At 52.5% G+C, this 19,274-nt stretch overlaps 8 protein-coding genes across 8 annotated transcripts; 3 read left to right on the top strand and 5 right to left on the bottom strand.

Moving 5' to 3' along the window:
* Window positions 1-253: 253 nt before the first annotated feature.
* On the bottom strand, window positions 254-1,759 carry CONPUDRAFT_128086 (PIN domain-like protein; the record flags this gene model as incomplete). Its single annotated transcript, XM_007773294.1, has 6 exons — window positions 1,570-1,759; window positions 1,406-1,518; window positions 1,109-1,355; window positions 934-1,055; window positions 770-887; window positions 254-715 (listed from the first exon to the last, which is right to left on the bottom strand). The coding sequence occupies exons 1-6, from the start codon at window positions 1,666-1,668 to the stop codon at window positions 254-256; spliced, it is 1,161 nt and encodes a 386-aa protein (XP_007771484.1). The 5' UTR covers window positions 1,669-1,759.
* A 1,770-nt stretch (window positions 1,760-3,529) lies between these two features.
* CONPUDRAFT_167455 (uncharacterized protein) lies at window positions 3,530-5,515 on the top strand (the record flags this gene model as incomplete). Its single annotated transcript, XM_007773293.1, has 6 exons — window positions 3,530-3,729; window positions 3,793-3,951; window positions 4,023-4,171; window positions 4,241-4,309; window positions 4,386-4,821; window positions 4,893-5,515. The coding sequence occupies 6 exons, from the start codon at window positions 3,530-3,532 to the stop codon at window positions 5,479-5,481; spliced, it is 1,602 nt and encodes a 533-aa protein (XP_007771483.1). The 3' UTR covers window positions 5,482-5,515.
* Window positions 5,516-6,200: 685 nt separating this feature from the next.
* Window positions 6,201-6,697, top strand: CONPUDRAFT_138724 (uncharacterized protein). Its single transcript, XM_007773292.1, has one exon. The coding sequence runs from the start codon at window positions 6,296-6,298 to the stop codon at window positions 6,542-6,544; it is 249 nt and encodes an 82-aa protein (XP_007771482.1). The 5' UTR covers window positions 6,201-6,295; the 3' UTR covers window positions 6,545-6,697.
* A 4,613-nt stretch (window positions 6,698-11,310) lies between these two features.
* CONPUDRAFT_138723 (uncharacterized protein) lies at window positions 11,311-12,539 on the bottom strand. The gene is made up of 4 exons (XM_007773291.1): window positions 12,196-12,539; window positions 11,937-12,097; window positions 11,752-11,845; window positions 11,311-11,693 (listed from the first exon to the last, which is right to left on the bottom strand). The coding sequence occupies exons 1-4, from the start codon at window positions 12,391-12,393 to the stop codon at window positions 11,415-11,417; spliced, it is 732 nt and encodes a 243-aa protein (XP_007771481.1). The 5' UTR covers window positions 12,394-12,539; the 3' UTR covers window positions 11,311-11,414.
* Window positions 12,540-12,701: 162 nt separating this feature from the next.
* Window positions 12,702-14,760, top strand: CONPUDRAFT_138722 (FAD/NAD(P)-binding domain-containing protein; the record flags this gene model as incomplete). The annotated part of the gene is made up of 4 exons (XM_007773290.1): window positions 12,702-12,748; window positions 12,867-13,098; window positions 13,148-13,774; window positions 13,832-14,760. 4 exons carry the CDS (start codon window positions 12,702-12,704, stop codon window positions 14,564-14,566), a joined length of 1,641 nt encoding a protein of 546 aa, XP_007771480.1. The 3' UTR covers window positions 14,567-14,760.
* A 22-nt stretch (window positions 14,761-14,782) lies between these two features.
* On the bottom strand, window positions 14,783-15,673 carry CONPUDRAFT_145673 (uncharacterized protein; the record flags this gene model as incomplete). The annotated part of the gene is made up of 1 exon (XM_007773289.1): window positions 14,783-15,673. Exon 1 carries the CDS (start codon window positions 15,572-15,574, stop codon window positions 14,783-14,785), a length of 792 nt encoding a protein of 263 aa, XP_007771479.1. The 5' UTR covers window positions 15,575-15,673.
* A 996-nt stretch (window positions 15,674-16,669) lies between these two features.
* On the bottom strand, window positions 16,670-17,488 carry CONPUDRAFT_156427 (uncharacterized protein; the record flags this gene model as incomplete). The annotated part of the gene is made up of 1 exon (XM_007773288.1): window positions 16,670-17,488. One exon carries the CDS (start codon window positions 17,486-17,488, stop codon window positions 16,670-16,672), a length of 819 nt encoding a protein of 272 aa, XP_007771478.1.
* Window positions 17,489-18,299: 811 nt separating this feature from the next.
* Window positions 18,300-19,130, bottom strand: CONPUDRAFT_108353 (histone-fold-containing protein). Its single transcript, XM_007773287.1, has 3 exons — window positions 18,890-19,130; window positions 18,697-18,826; window positions 18,300-18,641 (listed from the first exon to the last, which is right to left on the bottom strand). Exons 1-3 carry the CDS (start codon window positions 19,053-19,055, stop codon window positions 18,524-18,526), a joined length of 414 nt encoding a protein of 137 aa, XP_007771477.1. The 5' UTR covers window positions 19,056-19,130; the 3' UTR covers window positions 18,300-18,523.
* Between the last annotated feature and the right edge of the window lie 144 nt (window positions 19,131-19,274).

The following is a 19,274-nucleotide window of genomic DNA, read 5'->3' as shown; positions in this document are numbered from 1 at the left end:
AGAAGCAGTGAAAACATATGGAGAAGCTGGAATCACTGTGGCAGGTGTTCCACTGCTGGCGGTGACACTCTCGGAAGTCTCAGAATCTGTAATACATATGCTGTTGACATCGTCAATAAACCCCTTGACCGAAACCCAAATCCGACAGTCCTGGTCTGAGTGAGTGTTAAGGCTGATCTTGATGGGGGCTGCTGTCGAACTTGTGGTCAGCACGGGTAACATCCCACAGCTCACATGCTACAAAAATATAAGTTTATGTAGAGTAATGTTCATCAAAGTTACTTACATAAAACGCGCGTCGGAGGAAAGCTACATGCCAGACCTTCGGTCGGAACTTACACATAACCTCCTGGCTAGTCCAGCATAAGTGGCGTTGACAAAGCTCAGCAAGGCGTGGAATGTCAATCTTCATAAGAGGCGAGAGGATGGGTAATGGGTCACCACGGGTGACTGATGTTGCGGGATGCATGTATGCATTAAGAACATTGACATTCGGAAATTCTCGAGTTAAGCTTGCTGAAATTGAGGGGCGCTTGCTGCGGAATAGCCCCTTGGGGTCAACGTTGGCGGCGTGGCTTATCTGACCTCGGAGGGTTGCAAGGAAGGCGGAAAGGTTGGGCTGGTCAGCATGTAACATAGCATCCACCAAATCATCACCAAAGCCATACTGGGCTAAGGCATAGGCAGTGGCAGTTCCGCAGCCTGGAAGACCGGGCTGTGGAGGAACAATAATAAATGACTGACCCGAACACGTAACAACGTTACTCACATGATAATCACCGCCAACAAGCAAGGCCATTAATACTAAACCACCTCGGGAGAGGTCAACTGTGTTCGTGAGCCTTTCTTGAGTGTAGAGTTGTATGGTGTACGGATCGTGGTTGATACTAAGTTCAATGTGAGTATATAGTACCAGCAGCAAGGTGATGAAACACGTACATGCGGAGGACACATTTGGCACCAAATAAGAAAGCGTCGCTGTCAGTTGTCATTACAGCATCAATGACACCTAAGCCGTTTAAAGCTGCTAGTTCAGCCTCAGCTTCCCCAGGGGCCTGTGCAAGAGAAAAGGATAAGGCATATGTGTACAAAAGAGGCCCTTACTCACATCATGGCAGTCGAACCCCATGGCACGGATAAATGCCTTGAGTCCCTTGACAGGAAAGGGGCTTGAGGTCCGGACATGCTTGTTACGTTTGATGGCTGGTCGTGCACTTCCGTCAAAAACAAAGAGGTAGCGGGCAGGCGTTGCAGCAAGCTGCAACAGCCGGAAGAACAGCGTCTTCAAGACGTCATTCTCGCCGACATTGATTTGAGCGCGTTTTTGCCCCTTGAACGTTGTATACATCAGAATACTGTTTAAAAAGTTAGCTAGGTTTGGTACCTGAACCGTCAATGTGCTTACCTTGCATCAACTCCGATGGTGAAGTCTAAAGATGTCGGTGTTAGGGGCCCTTGTAGTGCTCGGGATATGGCAAAGTCGGACAGTTGATGCTCAGTACACGATGGTGCAAGTAGCTACAAGAACACATGAGCAAGGACCAGGAAAGCAGAGATAAACAAATATACCGGCCATAAACCCTTGATACCCATAGCGTTGGGGAGATGGGAGATGAGGTGCAAAAGACGAGAGGGGCTACTTGCTGTTGGGCTTTGTGTGGTGTCCATGTGCGGGCATTCTCGATATCATGCCAACAGAGTCCTGTCCTCGAAATAGGAGAAAACTAGTATTTGTTAGCTCGCTTGAGAACAACTTGATACGCAGCTTAGATGTTCGAGGGCTACATAGTGGTGATGCCGGAGTGATGCCGGAGTGATACTTGGAGGGAACTTGAATAGAAGGCTATAAAATGAATCAGTGCTCACTTTCCTAGCTGCGACTGCATGGATGTACCACGTTGGAGACATTGAGCCTGGAACTAGCCGGTTTGCATGTTAGATATGCAGAGAGCGCTCTGCACTGGGAGAGGTGGGTAATGCTGCTTGCGATAGCGTGGCAGATACACGCAACGGTAAGTTAAGGGTGGCAGTGTTGGCCGATCACGTGTGATGAACGCGCCGAAAGAGGGCAATACTGCCGCGTCCTTGTGGCTAGGGTCGAGTGTACAAGCGACATTTGTAAAGTGAGCGTTTGGCAGAGGAAAGTAGTGTGAAGTACTTTACACCGGAAAATTTACAGCACAAGCGGTAAATTCTGTAAATGCCAAGGTTGATCAGCAAGTCCGTTTGTACAAGCGAACAGGGAACTTAACAATAGGTGGAACCTTTGATTCGGATGCTTGAAGAAGTTCACTGAGAGCCGGTGGATCCACTAGACATGCAAGACACCGAGATCTAATGGATCTGTGCAGCTGCAAACCCGTGTTAATGCCCCACCGTTGGCCATCCTCTTACCTTGCTCATTGACTCGGAATGAAGCAGTTTCAACTTGAAATTTGAATCGTAGTTCTGGCAGGAGGTTGGGTATCTTAGTAATTCATGTATACTAGTAGTGTATTCGCACTTGTGCTACTGCATGCGTATTGACAACATTTTAGAACAGCTGGAAGAGCTTCGAGTTAGAACACCTACATTTCAGGCCTTGTCGCTAAGTACTCAAGCTCAAGACCGGCCTGGGCTTGAGCGGACCATCGCTATCCCAAAGCAGATGTGATCACTGGCAGGTCCCCTCGCAAAGCGAGGACGCAAGAGTCCGAGGTCACCATTCCAACCGACGGATTCCTCAGTGAGACCCCTGTACAGCATTTACACTCGGCGTTGTAAATTTCTCGAGATAATACTACATATTGGGTGCTTCCATTTTAAAGGTCTCATTTGTGCATCTCCACCCTGAAGGTTGATAGAAAGAGATCCACCGTGACCAAGCGCTGGACGTCAGCGCGGGCGCCACGTGAGCCCCAAATGGGTATATAACCCCGCCTTGCGTAATGAGAGCCGACGAGACGCTGGTTGCAAACTGCCTTCCAGTTCAAATGTGGTTTGCCCTTCCAGGGGCATCTGGCACTTGGTTTGTCATACTACTAACCCGGTTGCGCATCAAGCTCGACACCTAGTACGAGCCATAGAAATGCGTCCCGTCGCAGTCGACTCGCCTGAAGGACTTGGTAGTTTTCATGGTAAGGCTGAGCACAGGCAACTCTCTAACTTACCATACGCATCCCGGTGGCTTACACCGCCTCCTATTCAAGTGATAACAGCTACTCAGGTGATCACACTCGATTTTGCGCCCCTGATTCATTAAAGCTACAGCCAAAGCGCCCATCGGCACGCCCCACTTTCAATCAGGGGTGCCATCCTCGATCACTCGTTCAACTTTACTCGTCACATTTTGTCATCGCCTCTGAACTTTGTCGGCCGCGTGTTGCGGCGCGCCTGACCACACCTGCAATGTAGACATTACCTTTCCATTCCCGCAGAGATTAAACCGACAGTCGGACTAGGCGCGTAAATGCATAAAAAGGTGAGAAGTCCTGCTTCAACTTGGCCTCTCAGTCCTCACCCAATCATACTTACCTATCAAGACAACATAATGAACGACACGAACGGGACTAACGGAGTCAATGACGCTGCCACTGCAGCACTCTTCCCCGCCCCTGCACCCGTGCCCTCAACGCTCTCTCCACGTCGCTGGCCAGGCGTCGACGCCGAGTCGACCAAGGCGCTGCTCAAGGGCCTACGGCACAACCATGTCCAGTGGGACATGTACTTTGACGACGTTGGGCGGCACAAGTATGTTGCGTTCAATCCGTTCTTGTTCTCGAGGCATCAGGTGCTGACGGGAGTTCACTCCAGCCACTCGCCGCACCAACTGCTTTCCATCTGGGCGATGGGCGCTTCCGGACCCGTCATCGATGCCGCGTATAAGATGGCCTGCGTCTACCAGCGCGAGCTGGGGAAGCCACCTGAGACGATCACCAAGGCGAATGTATGGGATCATTTAGGTGATATGAAGTGGGTGTCCTTTTCTTCGATTTTTTTTAAAATGCATAATTGAAAGAATTGCTGATGCAATTTGTTAAAAGATACTTCGGCTCGTACAGCTCGTTCTTCTGCCACGAAATCCGCGAAAAGGGGTTTACGCGCGTCATGGAGGAGTACGTCTTCTCGCGCTACGGCAACATCAGCGACAAAGGCTCTGTACACCCTGTGATGGTCAACCGGATCTTTGGCGGTAAGCAGAGTGGTCACCTTAAACTTCAGTTCCCGGAACTTATTGAGGCTGTTCTACTGCAATTGACAGGCATATTCCACCCTTGGATCCACATCGGGTTTGGCGCCGAGTTTGGTCAGCCTGGTTTAGTTGCCGAAGGTAATGCAGCTTGTGCAATGGAAGGCGTCACAGGGTACTGATCATACCGGCGTTGCATTCCTGTGCGACATGTCAGGTCTGGCCATGGCATGTACCCAGGACGGCAACCCCAACACATTGCTTCAGTTGGATTCATGGGAGCCCAAGTCTGGTGACGCCCCCGGCGTCCTATCCGCCCTGTCGAACCTCTCACTCAACGCCCTCTTGAGCAATGGTACCACCACGGCCCGGCCATCGTCGCGTGGCCTTCACGCGTTGGCTATTCTCGCTCGCATGCAGGCTGACCCTGCGTTTGACGACGTCAAAGACGAGGAGCTGAAGCCCAGCTTTTACGAGGACACATTCAAGCTGTACGGCGATGCGCTTCGGAAGTACGCGTCCATGTGGGAGATTGACACTTCGACCGAGGCGGGCTCGCGCGAGGCGTTCGAGCAACTTGCGTTGATTGTGACGATCATGTACGGCGTGGCCGGCTGGACGAAGGAAAATGCTCTGCAGCCCGATTTTGTCTTGTAAGTGATCGCCACTCACATAGGAACTCGGAGGTGAATGATCTAACATCACTAACTACGCTTCTTCATAGGGTGCACCTCGTCACCTCCGCCTTATTCTTCCCCTCCGTGAACGCCTACCTCTCCCGTCCCGAGCTGCACGCTGTCCTCCTCCGCGCCTTCTTCACCCTCGCTCTCGGCTACTTCGTCGCCCGTGGCCGTCCGAAGGTCGACCTCGCCACCTTCTACGCGCACACCACCACCCTCGGCACCCCGCGCGGCGCCGCTCCCCAGCCCGCCGTCGGCACCCTCCCCGGATCAAAGTCCCCGCACGCGCTCACGCCCAACACGTGGCTCCCCATCATGCAGACGTCCCTTGTCCACCCGAACGAGCATCTGCCCAAGGCGCAGCGCTCGTTCGCGCATTTTGCCGAGCTGTTTGGACACTATGCGCCCGGGGAGATCGCGCGCAAGATCGGCGCGGACGCTGCGCTGCTTCCCGGTGCTGAGCGGCTCGATGGCACAGTGTTTGTGCGTGTCGCACTTCTTACAGCTGATGCTATGGGTTGGATGCGCGAGGGCCAGGAGAGAGGGCTGTGGAGCTACAGAGGGTTCTGCAAGGAGGTAAATGAGATCCACTCGTGGGATGCTTCGCAGTATGCGGATGCAGTTACAACGTGAACGAGTAATGTGTAATACTATATTCTTCAAAGCCTTGTTATGACTATTCGATAGTGACTCTGATGTTCATTTTTTGTTGTAATATCAAGTACTTAATCATATAAATAAATAGAGCTTTAATTGAAGCAGCCAGAGATGTAGCAACTTGGCTTAGGCATATTGGCCACACGGCGAGGATTCCTGCTCCCGAGGCCTCTATTATAATTATATGTATCATTCAAGCATTTCTACACTTGTACCTGCTTGGCCTTCTGAACGCGGAGGGTGTGCGAAATGTAGCGTATCCTGAGTCACTTCGCTGATGACTCCGACCTCCGCGTGAGCTTCATGGCGTCGGATGCTGAGCATCATGAGTGGCCCGATCATGCAAGTTTGAATTGTAGAGATGATTCCCCCTCCTACGAGAGAGAAGGCCGCACCGAACTCGCCCGGCTGTAGCTTGTTTTGCCAGCTGTATTTTCATAGACAAAGTAGGCTCACCTGAATGATACCCGATAAAATCAACACGCACACGGCCTCTATGACCCACATACAGAAACATCTTCAATGCACAATGATTCATCACGGTTCAATGATATAAGCTTTGAGCGGGCTTACACAACGAAGTAGAGAACATTGCCTCCAAAAACAATACCCATGATACTGTTGAACGACGGACGATGGCCTTCCTTTGAATCTCTATAGAAGCAGCAAACTGCTATCACGACGAGCAGTAGTTCGTAGGCGGCAACTACGAAATTTCCTGAGACTTCAAGCCATGTTTTACCTCGGGATAGGATTGTACCGCAAGTATCACTAGTAGGAAGAGGAAGCGATGGTCCTTCTGTTTATGGCACAAACATATTGGCGTCAAATGCCGGTGGCCGTTGTCAGAAAATGCAGGATATGCGGAACAGAAACCAGCCAATACTGCACCTTCAACCTCCACAATGATAGGAAACATAGGGATAAAAGTAGACACGATACCCTCGACTTGGGCTATTGTGAAACCAGTAATCAAGATTCCCAGCACTACCTTAGACTGTCGAGACATCGCATACACCCGCATTGCCATTACACCTGAAACATATCAACGTTCAAATGCGGAAAGAGAAGAAAGGAATCAGGGTGATGCCAACTGTGAGTCGGAGGCATACCGCAACTATGCTTAGCACACCTTGTAAAGTCGCCCATATCATAGTTGTCGTCACGTTCAACACGATCAGGTATGCTCCGCCTTGGTGTTGACAAGATCGTCAGCTATTATCCATGCGAAGGTTTAATGAACCTCCTACATCTAATAGCATCAACGCCGGGAGGACACAATCCTGTCAATCGTATGGCATACGCGCGTTCTTGGACTACATACCCCTATTCCAATAATCAAAATCAAATTATTATCAGGAAAATAATGTTACGAGATCCTGGCTCACTATGGTTGTCCTGATGAAACCTCCACCTGAATCAGGTTAGTACATGCAGATACTCCATTGCGGAAAATGCATACTAATTAAAGGGCTGTTTGTAGGTACATCAACAAGTGTGCTGCTCCGTTCATTATAGCACTTACATAAAGTAGACCGCGAGGCCGCCGTAACGAAGCTGAGGAGTAGATGGGGATAATGGTTAGCAAGGTCCTCCGGGCCTAGCATTTGGTGGAGAAAAAGACGTGCTATTCCGTAGATTAACCTAAACGTTTTTGAAGAAGACTTGTAGCGCTGGGAGATGTTTGAATACTTAGCATGATTTTTCCTCTAATGGACTCACCCAGATCAGGTCGACCTTAAGGATTTACAGCAAAGCTCATACTAAGATCACGGTTATGCCATCACTTGCTATCCGTGACATACCTCTTGCTCAAAGTTTAATACTGGAAGGCGATTTAATACTCTGTGAGTAACACTCAATGTATATGTGGCGACAGCTTACAATAGTCGTATGTGAGCAACGTAATCGATGCCCCTTGAGGTGATGACCTGGGTTAGTTGGTGGTACTCTGAGAGATGAAAAAACGCACAATACTCGCAACTGAAGGTCTGGGCAAGCCAAACATTAGTATCGTACGACGAGCTCATTTTAGACGACACGAGAGACCTCACGTAGGTTTGCGTTATGTCTCTCGTACTTTAAGCCAATCCTTGAGTTGGCTATGTCCGAGCTGTCCAAGGGGCATCTTTGTGCGCATCAAGAAGTCTGGGCGTTCCTAGGACAACTATTTATGGGGGCAAGCACCGCTGCAGTGGCAATACATCAGCTCCTACTTTGCAAAGGACATTCTTGGTACGTCCGTTGTCATCGGCAGCTGTTCGGAGGCTGGTGCCTTTATACCCCTTGAAAAAGCGCGAAGTGGTACATCCAGCTACAAAGGGGCTATGGCTCAGGCACCGTCCGTCAGGCCAGTCTAGTAAGCCCAGTCTCAAGCAACAACTATTAATTAGATCTCACCAAGGGCAACCGACGACAACTCAACGATGAAACGCGGATGGTCCTTTCATATCTCACCATGTGTGATCTCTGCTCTCTCTCATAAATAGTATATCAGCGCTCGCCTTCCGGTAGGGGCGAATGCATTACCTTCTCTGCACAAGTGCCGCTCCTGCTCTCGGTTTGATCGGATGCATGGATACATCATCTTCTGGCCAGAAGGTCGAGACCGAGGCCTTAGTGTGACATAGCAATAAATCGGTACATACAACCCGAAAACTTCTCGATGAGAAGTCTCAAATCAGACGTTCCTTTTGAGCGAGATCTCTTTTTAGGATTCCGCGTGCCCGTGGGACCAAGAGAAGAACAGCACGAAGAGTAACGTCTGGCTCGAGACTAATTACACAACGATGGCTGAACCTTGAATCAGCGAACGTCAGTGGGCAGCAGGCTAATAGTGTTCGAAGAAAGAAACCTGAATCACTAAATTTCATGCCATCATTCATTGCCATGTACAGCGGCGGTGAAGAACAGCCTCCCTAGGCTGTATCTTTGTCCATCCACAAATTTCTGGACCCTATCCTTGAAGTAAAACGTCTTGCGGCCCTTCGGTTGCCGACGCAATGAACTCAGCACATGCAAAAAGCCGTGGTGACCTATCACAGCGGGAGGCCTAGTGCCTTCAGCATGGATGCGCAATCGATATCCTTGAATAAGCTTGAGCTATTTGATGTAGTCGGGTTGAGTACCAACGGAGCGGTGTCTGACAATACAAGGATGACATTGGCGAAAGATAGCGAGATATGACTGGGTGTGGCATGCAAGTAGCATGCATACAACTTCATCGGAAATCAAGTATATAGCGTGGGAAATGGAATAACTCGAACCAGTAAGATGTCGGACTTGCTTCAAAGTTTCTCGTCCGAGCTACCATGAATATTCGAACTTGCTCAAATGAACCACAGGCCTGCCAGTGTGACTCAGCCGGAACTTTGTGGCAATTTATATGTATCCACAGTGCTACCACAGTCTCTCCATCTGAATCTCTGCTTCACCTTCCGAGCGTGGCCCAGAGGCTGAAACAAACCACAGTGTGTCTTGCGTCCTTTCACTTAAAGACCCATTTGCCATCTGATATTCATGGCGCCTGATACTGAGCATCATATGTGGCCCGATCATACAGCTTTGAATCGCAGTGAGAATTCCTGCTATGATTGTAAAGACCAATGAGCCGGGCTATAATGTAAGCTATTAGCTCGGTTTCCATAAACGAGAACAGTCGATCTAACCTGTGGCGGCAGTACAGGTAGCACGTAGTAAACGCCTACGATAACCAACGAAAAGAAGGTCCTGTGATGGACTTTGAGACCCTTGATCAAAATGGCTATCAGAGAATGGGCTTACGCAACAAAGTACAAAACATGCCCTCTGAAAACTACGCCCACGAACCCGTTAACTGAACGGACATAGCCTTGTCTAATCTCTCTGAGGAAGAAATAAAATGCCATAATGGCGAGGGCAAGCTCATAGGCAGCAATTGAGAAGTTGCCAGAGGTTTGCAGCCAGCTTTTACTTGTGGAGGGATTATATCCGCAAGTGGTGGTGAATTGAACAAGCGTTGATGAATTCCCTAGTTACGCGCCGAGGGATAAACGTGAGTCTGAATCGAGGGTACAAAGAGTTTAAGACTGCACCTTCGAGCGTCACTGGAAGCATGCCAACAAAAGTAGAGATGATGCTCTGAGCTTGTACCAAGACATACCCAGTAGATAAAGCAATGAACACGCTCTTGGATCTTCCAGACATTGCATAAACCCTCATTGCCATCATACCTTGAAAAGGGAAGTATCGTGATCAAAAGCGGCACTTACGGTCGATGTTGCCACCATACCTGACGAAGCGGCGTCCAGCAGAACGATCACTACATTCAACAGGATGAGATACGCAGTGCCTTGCGCATAAAATCAGCTCGAAAGAATGAATGCCGCGGATCTGGTGATAGTGTTGCCGTGGCTCAGGAGCTGGCTCAAGCCGATTGGATGGGCTTACAGCAGAGGCAACAAAATATTTAGTGAGGTGATAATTATGTCATAGTTGCCATCGTCGCTGTCCGGTCGTCGCTTCAAAACATGACCTTACGCTACAAAACTCAAGTGTTATTTTTACGAGGAAACAGTTCAGCTTCGAGCCGAGCCGAGCCGCGGCAACACTATCTGGTGATATGCCTCTTACATCTGAAGTCTATGAGCTTTCGCTGACTCGGAGCCATTCAAAGGTGAGCTACAGACCCCTATTAAGCCGTCAGCTCAGCGTGTCCAATGAGCGCCATCAACCAAGTTCCAGCTCACTACATAGGACACGGCAAGGGCTTTGACTAGAGTTGGGTGAGCCAAAGGCGTAGTGGTTGACACAGGCAGTGCGTACACACCAAAACTAAGTTGGTACTGTGTGCTAATCGCAAGTGCTTCAGCAAGGAGCATTCTGACGTTATCGTATTCCTCACAGGATGAGGCCTACAAGGCCGCCGTATCGCAACTATAACGCAATCGGCGTGAGTGACAGGTAGTCTCTATTTTCATTGTACAAGGCTAAAATGACGAGGAAACGCACTGCTCCGTATGTTGCTATGAACACTTTAGAAGAAGACTTGCGACTCTGAAGAGCAAAATGAGGGAGATAAAAGCCGCTGGAATTGGACAACTCACCCAGATGAGGTCAATCTTTAATGCATACAGAGTCCTCGTTAAAGGCGATGTTTACGAAGGTGTCATTTCCGCGGAAGACTCGCCTCTTGGCCGAGGTTCAGCACTACAATATGTTCAGACCCATTTTCATATCTCTCTAGGAGTCGCTTACGGTAATCGTACAACACCAAAACAGTCGCTGACTCTACACGTGAACAGACTCGGAGCTGATCATCGTTTGCGAGGGTAGTGTGAGAGCCTGACACTCACCTCCCACATACCCAGTAATTTGGGCGGACCAAGCACTGACAGCGGATGACGAGCTCATCTTAGAGAGAAGGTAACGTGGCTTATGAGGGCTTGTGTCGGGGTGGCTGGGCCTTTTATAAACCTGCGTTGACATAGGCCCGTCATATTCAGCGTTGCCCGATGCTCCACTTTCAAAAGCAGAGGAAGGGACCATTTTTACCTGAAACATGAGCATGTTTAGCATCGAACAAGAATAACAGAAAGTCTGGCTAGTTTGGTTACAAACAAAGTCGCTGATAAGGCTAGGACAAATAACAAGGGCTGAACTTAGCATTGTGAGAGCGATATCAGAACTCCAATCATTTGAATTGCTGCTGAATGGAAATCCAGCAGAGCCCTTCGGCGGCCAGCGACACGTCTGTTTGATTATCCAGACACATTGTGCGTATTCTCATAGAACATGCAGGATCACCCCAAGGAACGCTTGAAATCCTTTGAAATAATGGATTACCATCATGAATACCGAAAATATGGAAGTACAGGCTGACATCGTCCCTCGGTCCACTCAGACACCACAACATGCCCTCATCAGCAGACCTATGCGGCGCGGGAATCCATGACATCTTCCACAAGCTTCCCTACCCAGTCTTCAAAGGTGGCTTGCGCCATGACGCCCTTTGCATCGAAGAAGCTAGCATACGAACGCGAGGCACGTGAGCGGCCCTTGGAGAGGAGCGAACGGCCGCCGGCAGCACTTTGCACGTAGGAAACGGCGAGCTCGTACGATGGCGATGAAGACTGGGAAATTGAGTTGGGCGAGATTGGTGATGAGACGGGGAGGGTACGAGAAGAGATGGTGATGCGCTCGGTAACGATCTGTTACGCCAGGCACTGATTAAGGTCCAAAACGTCAAAACAGGGATAATGCACGTACACGCTTAGAGAAGGTCTTCCGCTTTCCAACGAAGACAACATCGCCCTCGACGAAATATGCGTAAGCGGTCTGGAGACCGGTAAGAAGCAGGTACCTGTAAATCAAAAACGTGTCAAGGAACGTGTACGTCAGAGGAAGTCGTGTGACACGGTCCGGATACCGTTTGCAGAAGGTAGGGTACGCACAGAAGGAAGCCTGCCCATACGAGAGGCTTGGCAGTCTCAAAGTCAACCTTGTATCCGTAGACGCCCGTGGCGACAGCGACAAACACGCCCGCCCAGCCGAGGGCGAGGCGGACGTCGGTGTGCAGGTATATTTGCTTGAAGAGGGTAGGTCGCGAGAGGTACTGGTGTCATCAAAAGCCAAGCAAGAACATGCCAAACGTCAAAAATACGCGAGATAAGTACAATTCACGTGTAGGAGTGGCAAGGAAGGGGAACGCACGCGCTTGAGTGCATCGTCGCAGGCGTTCTTGAGGTCGGTCTGGTTCATGTTGTTGATCTTGACGGTCTCGCGCTCGTCGGGAGACACGGGGACGCTAAGTGGGCCGGGTGGCTTTTCGGGGAGTGAGCTAGAGGATGCGCGGCGAGATGGAGTGGTCTCGGGGGCAGGGGAAGCCTCTTTGACGTTCTTGGGCGCCATGATAGAGCAAGTACTTTTGATAATGTAAGTTGTGTGATGCGAGGAAAGAGCGTAAGACGAGAAGGGGATCGTAAGCTGAGTTTATGAAAGAAGTAGCGGGGAAGGAATAAGTAGGTGGAGAGAGGGGAGGAGAGACAGGGCAAGTCAGCTTGTACACCGGTGGCCAAAGCGTCCAATTTGCGTTGCAGCGACGTGTTCCGAGCGTGGAAACAAAATACCCCTTATGCTCGCCGACGCGTCAAACGCGCATCACGCTTACGCGGACATTGCCGGAAGCGCGCGTCAATATCTCTGTCCTTGCGAGTGACATGCACTCCCGTCTCTTGCTTAGGAGTGAGCTCCGACAGAACATAAGGTATACATCATCAGTCAAGTAAAGCTGTGAAGCTGACAGCCTTTAGTACAGTACGACCTCTTTTCTGCAGGAGAAACTATGTCACTGGGCTTTCGGCGACGGAGTTACCTCCCATCAGCATCGCTATCCTAGGAGGTGGAATCACAGGACTCTCCTCTGCCTATTATCTTAACCGTCGCTTCCCGAATGCACGCATCACTCTACTCGAGTCAAATAATAGATTTGGCGGCTGGATACAAAGCTCGCGGCACGACGTGCCCCTGCATAATGCACCTGGGCAATGTGCCAGCGTCCTCCTCGAGTCAGGCCCACGCACCCTTCGTCCTGTTTCTAAACCCGTTCTCGAACTGGTGAGCACCTACAGTGAAACTATGCCGTCGGGTGCTAATATCCTCCTAGATAAACTTGCTCGGACTCCAGGAAGAGCTCCTCATCGTTCCTCGCGACACACCTGCGGCCAAAAACCGCTTCCTCCACCTTCCAGGTACAACTGGTCTCGTCCGCCTACCCTCCTCCATGGCCTCCGCTCTCGCCTCACTCCCTTCATCTCCGGTAATCCGCCTCCTCGCCCGGCAAGCTCTAGCCGAGGCATTCCGACCCGCCAACTCCAAAGTGTTGGCGCTAGAGGATAACGACGAGAGCATGGACGATCTGCTCGCCCGTCGCCTCGGTCCAGAGGCTGCACGTATATTCGGCAGTGCAATGATCCACGGTATATATGCTGCGGACTCTCGTGGCCTTAGCGTCGCTGCAGCATTCCCGATGCTCGCTGCCGCGGAGAAGCGTGGGCAGGGAAGCTTGGTGCGCGGCATGTTCATTCCAGCGTCGAAGGCGGAGGAGGGAGAAGTGTATGAATTGGGAGATGTGCAGGAGATGATGAAGGGTGCCTCGGTCTTCACGTTCAGAGAGGGAATCGGGGCGCTTGTGAGTGCGCTGACGAAGGACCTGAAGACTGCTCCGCAAGTAGAGATTCACACAGGTGTCCAAGTGTCTGGCATCCGGCCGTCAGAAGATGGCTTATTCGAGGTTAGCTCAAAAAGCCTTCCAAGGGCCTCTTTATATTTCTAATGTCCTTTCGTACAGATATCAACACCCAATTCTACGCTCACCGCCTCACACGTCGTTAGCGCCCTCCCGCTCCCCGCTCTCGCCTCTTCCCTTTCCCTATCACCCACCAATCAACATCAGCTCACTCACCTCACCGCCAACACCGCCTCCAACGTCGCCGTCCTGAACCTTGTCTTCCCAGCCTCACACCCCGCTCTCCAGGCCATTCCTCCCGGCTTCGGCTACCTCGTCCCACGCCCGGAAGCAGGGTACGCAACCTCGCCACCGAGCGACACCGACCCCAACGCCGTCGAACGCGCCATCCTCGGATGCGTATTCGACTCGTGCTCCTCGGGCGAGCAAGACGCGTCTCCAACGCCGATCGTCAAGCTAACAGTCATGCTCGGCGGGCCACATCCACTGCCTCCGGCACTCGCGCCGCCGCCCGGAGGCGCACAGACGCTCAGCGAGGCGCTGGATCCACGTAGCGAGCTCACGGCCAAGGTGCTGCGCGCGCTCGAGCGGCAGCTTGGGATCGGGAAGGAGCTGCCAGTGCCGATTCAAGTGGTGCTTCATCGGCATAGAGATGCGATCCCGACGTACAGGCCCGGGCACGTCTCGCGCATGAAAGAGCTGCAGGAGGCGCTGGATCGCGCACCTTGGAATGGGCGGCTGGCGGTTGTTGGAGCAGGCGTCAGTGGTGTGAGTGTCGGATCATGTGTGCAGGCCGGGCGAGAGGTTGGGAGGAGATGGGATCCAAACTTTGTTTGAAAAGGGTGAATGAAGTTGAGTAGAGAATATTTTACATCGCAAGTTCCAGACATTACACCGTTCGTAGAGCTACAGTATTAATTCTACACCGATCAATCAAGAAAACAATCACAATCCGCAGTCGAATGAAACAGAAAACAACAGAAGCCTAAGAAAACATCCACAATCATTGTCCCTTCGGATACATAAATCATAAAAACCACCATATTCTCATGTTTACGGCTTAGGAGCAACCGCAACCCTCAACTCCCACCTCCACTCCTTCGTCTCCTCATCGCGCTGGCAATCAGCCCAAGCGCCCGCCCACCTCACCGCATCACCCAACAAATCCACCCGCCGTACGCCCTTGGCCTGCTCAACGTCCCTAATAGGCGCAATCTCGCTACACCGCTGACGAAACGCCCTCGTCACGCTCTCCTCACCGACACACTTGCCCTCCCGCGTCCTCTGTCCCTGCGCAATGCGCTCGCACGCCATCTTATACTGCTTCGCCGACACCGACACGCGCAAAAACGCCTGCACCGCGCCGAGCACGTCCCTCGCCGTAATCGCCTGCCCGTCCTTGGGCTTCGTCACCGTCAGCGGCGCGACGCCCGCGCCCAGCAGCGCGCCCACGCTGCGCGAGGACGACGAGCCGAGGCGCGCGATGATGATTCTGGCGGCGTAAGCGGGCGGGTGCGTGAACGGCTCGTCGAGCTCGGCGTCCGCGAGCGGGAGGATGAGCCCTTTCGGGGTCATGCGCTTCGCGGTGGCGGCGAAGTCTTGGCGGGTGTCCCATTGCAGGCAGGGTAGCGCCGGGTTGAGCGGGTTGTGGGAGATGAGTGGGCAGATTTTTATTTCGGTGGCTTGCGTGTGGTTGTGCTTGGGGGTGGTGGGTGCATCGGTCTCGACGGTGCCCCATGACGAGGCGGCGGAGGCAACAGAGGTGGAAGAGCTGTTGGAGGCGGCAGAGGAGGGACGGTGGACAGGTGGTGTGGGTTTGAGGCAGGATTTCAGCGTAGTGCTCATGTTGACGCCGGCAAAGAGGTGGAAAAAGAGAGCTATCGGTTTAGTCTTGCTACAGAAAATCTGTCCCTGGCTCTTTGAACTGGGAGATAGAGAATCGTCCAGCCAGCCAGCATGTCAAAGCCTTTTATACGAAATCCAGAGACACAGCATAGCGAATTCCAACAAACAGGATCGGGAGACCGTATGGTCAGGACTGCAGGGGGCGGGACGCCTCGGGTCTGGAATGAACGGCGCAGATCGGCCCTCCTACTAGTAGAGCTAAGCTGAAGGAGGAAGGCGTCGCCATGCAGTGGGCGAGAATGCTGCGTAGAACGTTCCCTATCCTCCAGACTCTCAGTAAACCTGTGATCCCCCGAGGACGGCCGACCCAATTCGTACGGTCATATGGCCTTGGCAATAGAGCATAATTCCAAGACTGGGCTGGCATACCACAGAGCGAGCGCCATAGACGCTGGCTTTTTCGGGGGGCGCACACAGGAACCGCGGAACGCCGACTGAACCCTACAAAGTTCGCCATAGACAGCGGCGCATGGCTAAGCACATACAAGGGCTGCTGACCGATTCAGCTACGAACAGGCAAGAGGCGCGCGCTCCCCGCTGAGTGTGTATACAGCATGAGATATGATTAGCAGCGGTCCGAGGGTGATTGGTTTGTCGGAGGCAAAATGAGGGACTGCAGACGCGCCGCACAGCGCGGCGCCCTGGTGCGGAGAATCAGAGAACTTTGGAGTTTTGCAAGTGCACAGGAGAGCATAGGAAGACGGAGCCGTCTAACTTTGAAGATCCTAAAGGAGCATAAACTAGGAGGAGAGGCGTTTGGATGGGAAGGAGTCGCGATCAGGGGCCGTGACGATTTTATCCTTGGGGCGACGGTTGCATGCGGTGAGCCTTTTGGCGCGACACGATTTCACTCCGAAACCCATTATGTCCAAAAGATGGGGGGAAGCGTGATGCATAATCGTAGCCATAGGTCACGCATGCAGTAAACAAGAACAGGAGTTGCCAAACCTCATTACCGCGCAACAAAAATATTGTAGAAAAAAGACGCCAGCTACCCCGACTTCGCGTCGTCTTTACCCGAAGCCTCGAGAGTCGTCAACGCGGTTTAGGCATAACAGCCACCCGCATCTCCCAAGTCCACTCCTTGCTCCCCTCATCGCGCATATACACAGCCCACGCGCCCGCCCACACGACCGCGTCGCCGAGGCAATCGACCCTCCGCACGCCCTGGGCGCGCTCGACATCCGCGATACCCGCGCTCTCTTTGCAGCGCCCGTAAAACGCCTTCGAGACGAGCTCCTTCCCCGCATTCGCGCCCGCCGCAGAGCGCATGCACTCCGCGACGCGCTCGCACGCGTGGTCGTACTGCGCGCGTTTTACGGGGACGCGCAGGTACTCGTGCACGGCGGTCAGCACGTCTTTCAGCGTGATTGCTGTTCCGCTCTTCGACTTGTCCAGCGTCAAAGGAGGAGTAGTCGGGCCAAGCAGCAAGCCGAGAGTGTGCGAGGACGGAGCGCCCAGCGGCGCGATCACGATACGGGCGTTCCAGGCGCGCGGGTAGGTGGCCTCCACGTTGAGTTCGCCGAGTGCGAGTGGGACGGTGAGCCCTGCGGGGGTGATGCGCCGGGCAGAGGTGAGGTCCTGGCGGATATCCCATTGCAGCGACGGAAACGCAAGGTTGTGAGGGTTGTATGAGATGAGGGGATGAATCTGAATTTGAGTGGGTTCTTTGTGCTTGGGGTTCGGAACGGATTTGCATCTGTGGTGGCAGGGGCGGCAGGTGGACGTTGGGGAGGTGGAGGAGTCGGTGAGCAGAGTGCCCCAGGAAGAGGCACTGGAGACCGACGAGAAGGCGCGGTGTTTCGAAGGGGTAGGCTTGTGGGAAGGCCGTGTCGAGGCCCAGGTAGAGGTCATTGTCGCAGGCATGTAGACTCTAGCGTAGGAGGGCGAAACAAAGGGATCGAGGAGACGTGTTGTTACGAGAAGTCCAGTCGTGCTTCTCGAGTCGAGGTTGAAGGAAACCCAACCTATCTAGCATTCCAGAGACCTTTATAACGAGATAGACCTCCAGCATAGCACATTCCAACAAGCACGATCGGGAAATAGTCTAGTTATAATCACAATCGAGCAGAACCTGTTAGTGACCACCAGGCTGAAGTTTGCCTCGAGTTCATCAGGTCCTACGGCGTTCCCTATCCTCTGAGCGCGAGGACGATCCTTCCAACCCGCTGGTGACTTGACTCTCCACTCTAGCCGACCCATCAAGTAGGAGTATACCGCAAAAAGTGCTACCGAGTCAGCATACAAGTTGTCCAGAGTGCACATCGAGGGGCCATCGTATGATTCTTTCCGCGTCCTCGGCGCGTGATGGGGCATTCTGGGGTGTCCCATACAGCATGGCATCGAGCTCTGAGAATCAGAGGATCCATGACGGGTGATGAAGGAGGAAAGCATAGCGGCAGCCGTTTTTGTGGGAGCGAGTCAGAATCTGGAGAACTTGGAGGAATTGGCCGACCCAGGATTGTTTGTTGAGCCCACGAGGCGAAGGTGGTGAAGCTTGTGGAGACGCGTCGTGTGGTTCGGCACGTTTGGAAATACGCTGATCGTAATCCCTCCCAGGACCTCAAATGCGTCAGCTACGAGTCACTCCAAAGTTACCATTGCTCCCACCGACATTCACTGAGATCCTTGTGAATCTCGAGAATTTGCACAATCGCACCAGAACTTCCGCGTAAAGAACAATCTATTCATGATCGCCTATGTACGCATAGTGGAAAAGGCGACTATCCTAGGCATGTAGGGATAGATGAAGAAATAAAATAGAAGAATATAGAATACAGCCATCGTACACCCCCAAACAAAGCGAATAAGCCAGGTCTAGTAGTGGGCCGCCGCACCGAGCGCCCTACGGCACGCGGGAGGCAGCCTAGGAGAGAGCAAGAGAAGTGCTCAGACCTCCTGCGAGTCCTTCTTGCCCTTGGACGTCTTGCTGGGCAGAAGCTCGGGGTTGATGAAGGGAACGACACCGCCTTGCGAGATGACAACGTCGCCGAGGAGCTTGTTCAGCCTAGAAGAAGAAAAGGTTAGATAGGGGTATGGAGGGAGAAGTGGATAAAACGCACTCTTCATCGTTCCGGATGGCGAGCTGCAAGTGCCGAGGCACGATACGCTGCTTCTTGTTGTCGCGGGCGGCATTGCCAGCCAGCTCGAGGATCTCGGCGGCGAGGTACTCAAGGACGGCGGCGAGGTAGACTGTTGAAAATCGAGCAAGTTAGAATTAACTCGATGTTTGAGCAAACTAAGAGGGCTGCTTACCAGGTGCACCAGCACCGACACGCTGGGCGTAGTTGCCCTTCTTCAGGAGACGGTGGACACGACCAACGGGGAACTGGAGACCAGCCTTGGCGGAGCGCGACTGCGCCTTGGAGTCAGAGGAAGCCTTGCCACCAGACTTGGCCTTGCCGCTGCCTTTGCCGGACATGTTGATGTAGAAAGTGGTGGTGGTGAGAGCTGGTGAGTGGTAGTGGTGTTGGGAGCTTGAGGAAGCTTGAGAACGACGACGAAGGGAATGAGTGAAATCGAGTCGAGGATAGGCACTGTGTATTTATACCCCGCCATGCCGCGCCGAGAAATAAGGTTTGTGAATCAACAAAGGCGCGTCGCGCGCCTGACGCGCCGGCCAAACAATGCCACACGCGTC

This window comes from Coniophora puteana, assembly GCF_000271625.1.
Source record: "Coniophora puteana RWD-64-598 SS2 unplaced genomic scaffold CONPUscaffold_10, whole genome shotgun sequence".
Lineage (NCBI taxonomy): Eukaryota > Fungi > Basidiomycota > Agaricomycetes > Boletales > Coniophoraceae > Coniophora > Coniophora puteana.
The sequence above is the reverse complement of the archived record's forward strand: the minus strand, read 5'-3'. Positions and strand labels throughout refer to the sequence as shown.

Bases quoted from the DNA above. Each gene is read 5' to 3' on its own strand.
- CONPUDRAFT_138724 (XM_007773292.1), top strand. From the start codon at position 6,296: ATGGTCCTTCTGTTTATGGCACAAACATATTGGCGTCAAATGCCGGTG.
- CONPUDRAFT_138723 (XM_007773291.1), bottom strand. From the start codon at position 12,393: ATGGCGCCCAAGAACGTCAAAGAGGCTTCCCCTGCCCCCGAGACCACT. The intron at 12,098-12,195 runs GTGCGTTCCCCT...TGATGACACCAG, and splicing joins GCGACGATGCACTCAAGCGC to TACCTCTCGCGACCTACCCT. The intron at 11,694-11,751 runs GTACGTGCATTA...CTGGCGTAACAG, and splicing joins GGAAGACCTTCTCTAAGCGT to ATCGTTACCGAGCGCATCAC.
- CONPUDRAFT_108353 (XM_007773287.1), bottom strand. From the start codon at position 19,055: ATGTCCGGCAAAGGCAGCGGCAAGGCCAAGTCTGGTGGCAAGGCTTCC. The intron at 18,827-18,889 runs GTAAGCAGCCCT...GATTTTCAACAG, and splicing joins TGTCGGTGCTGGTGCACCTG to TCTACCTCGCCGCCGTCCTT. The intron at 18,642-18,696 runs GTGCGTTTTATC...TTCTTCTTCTAG, and splicing joins GCCATCCGGAACGATGAAGA to GCTGAACAAGCTCCTCGGCG.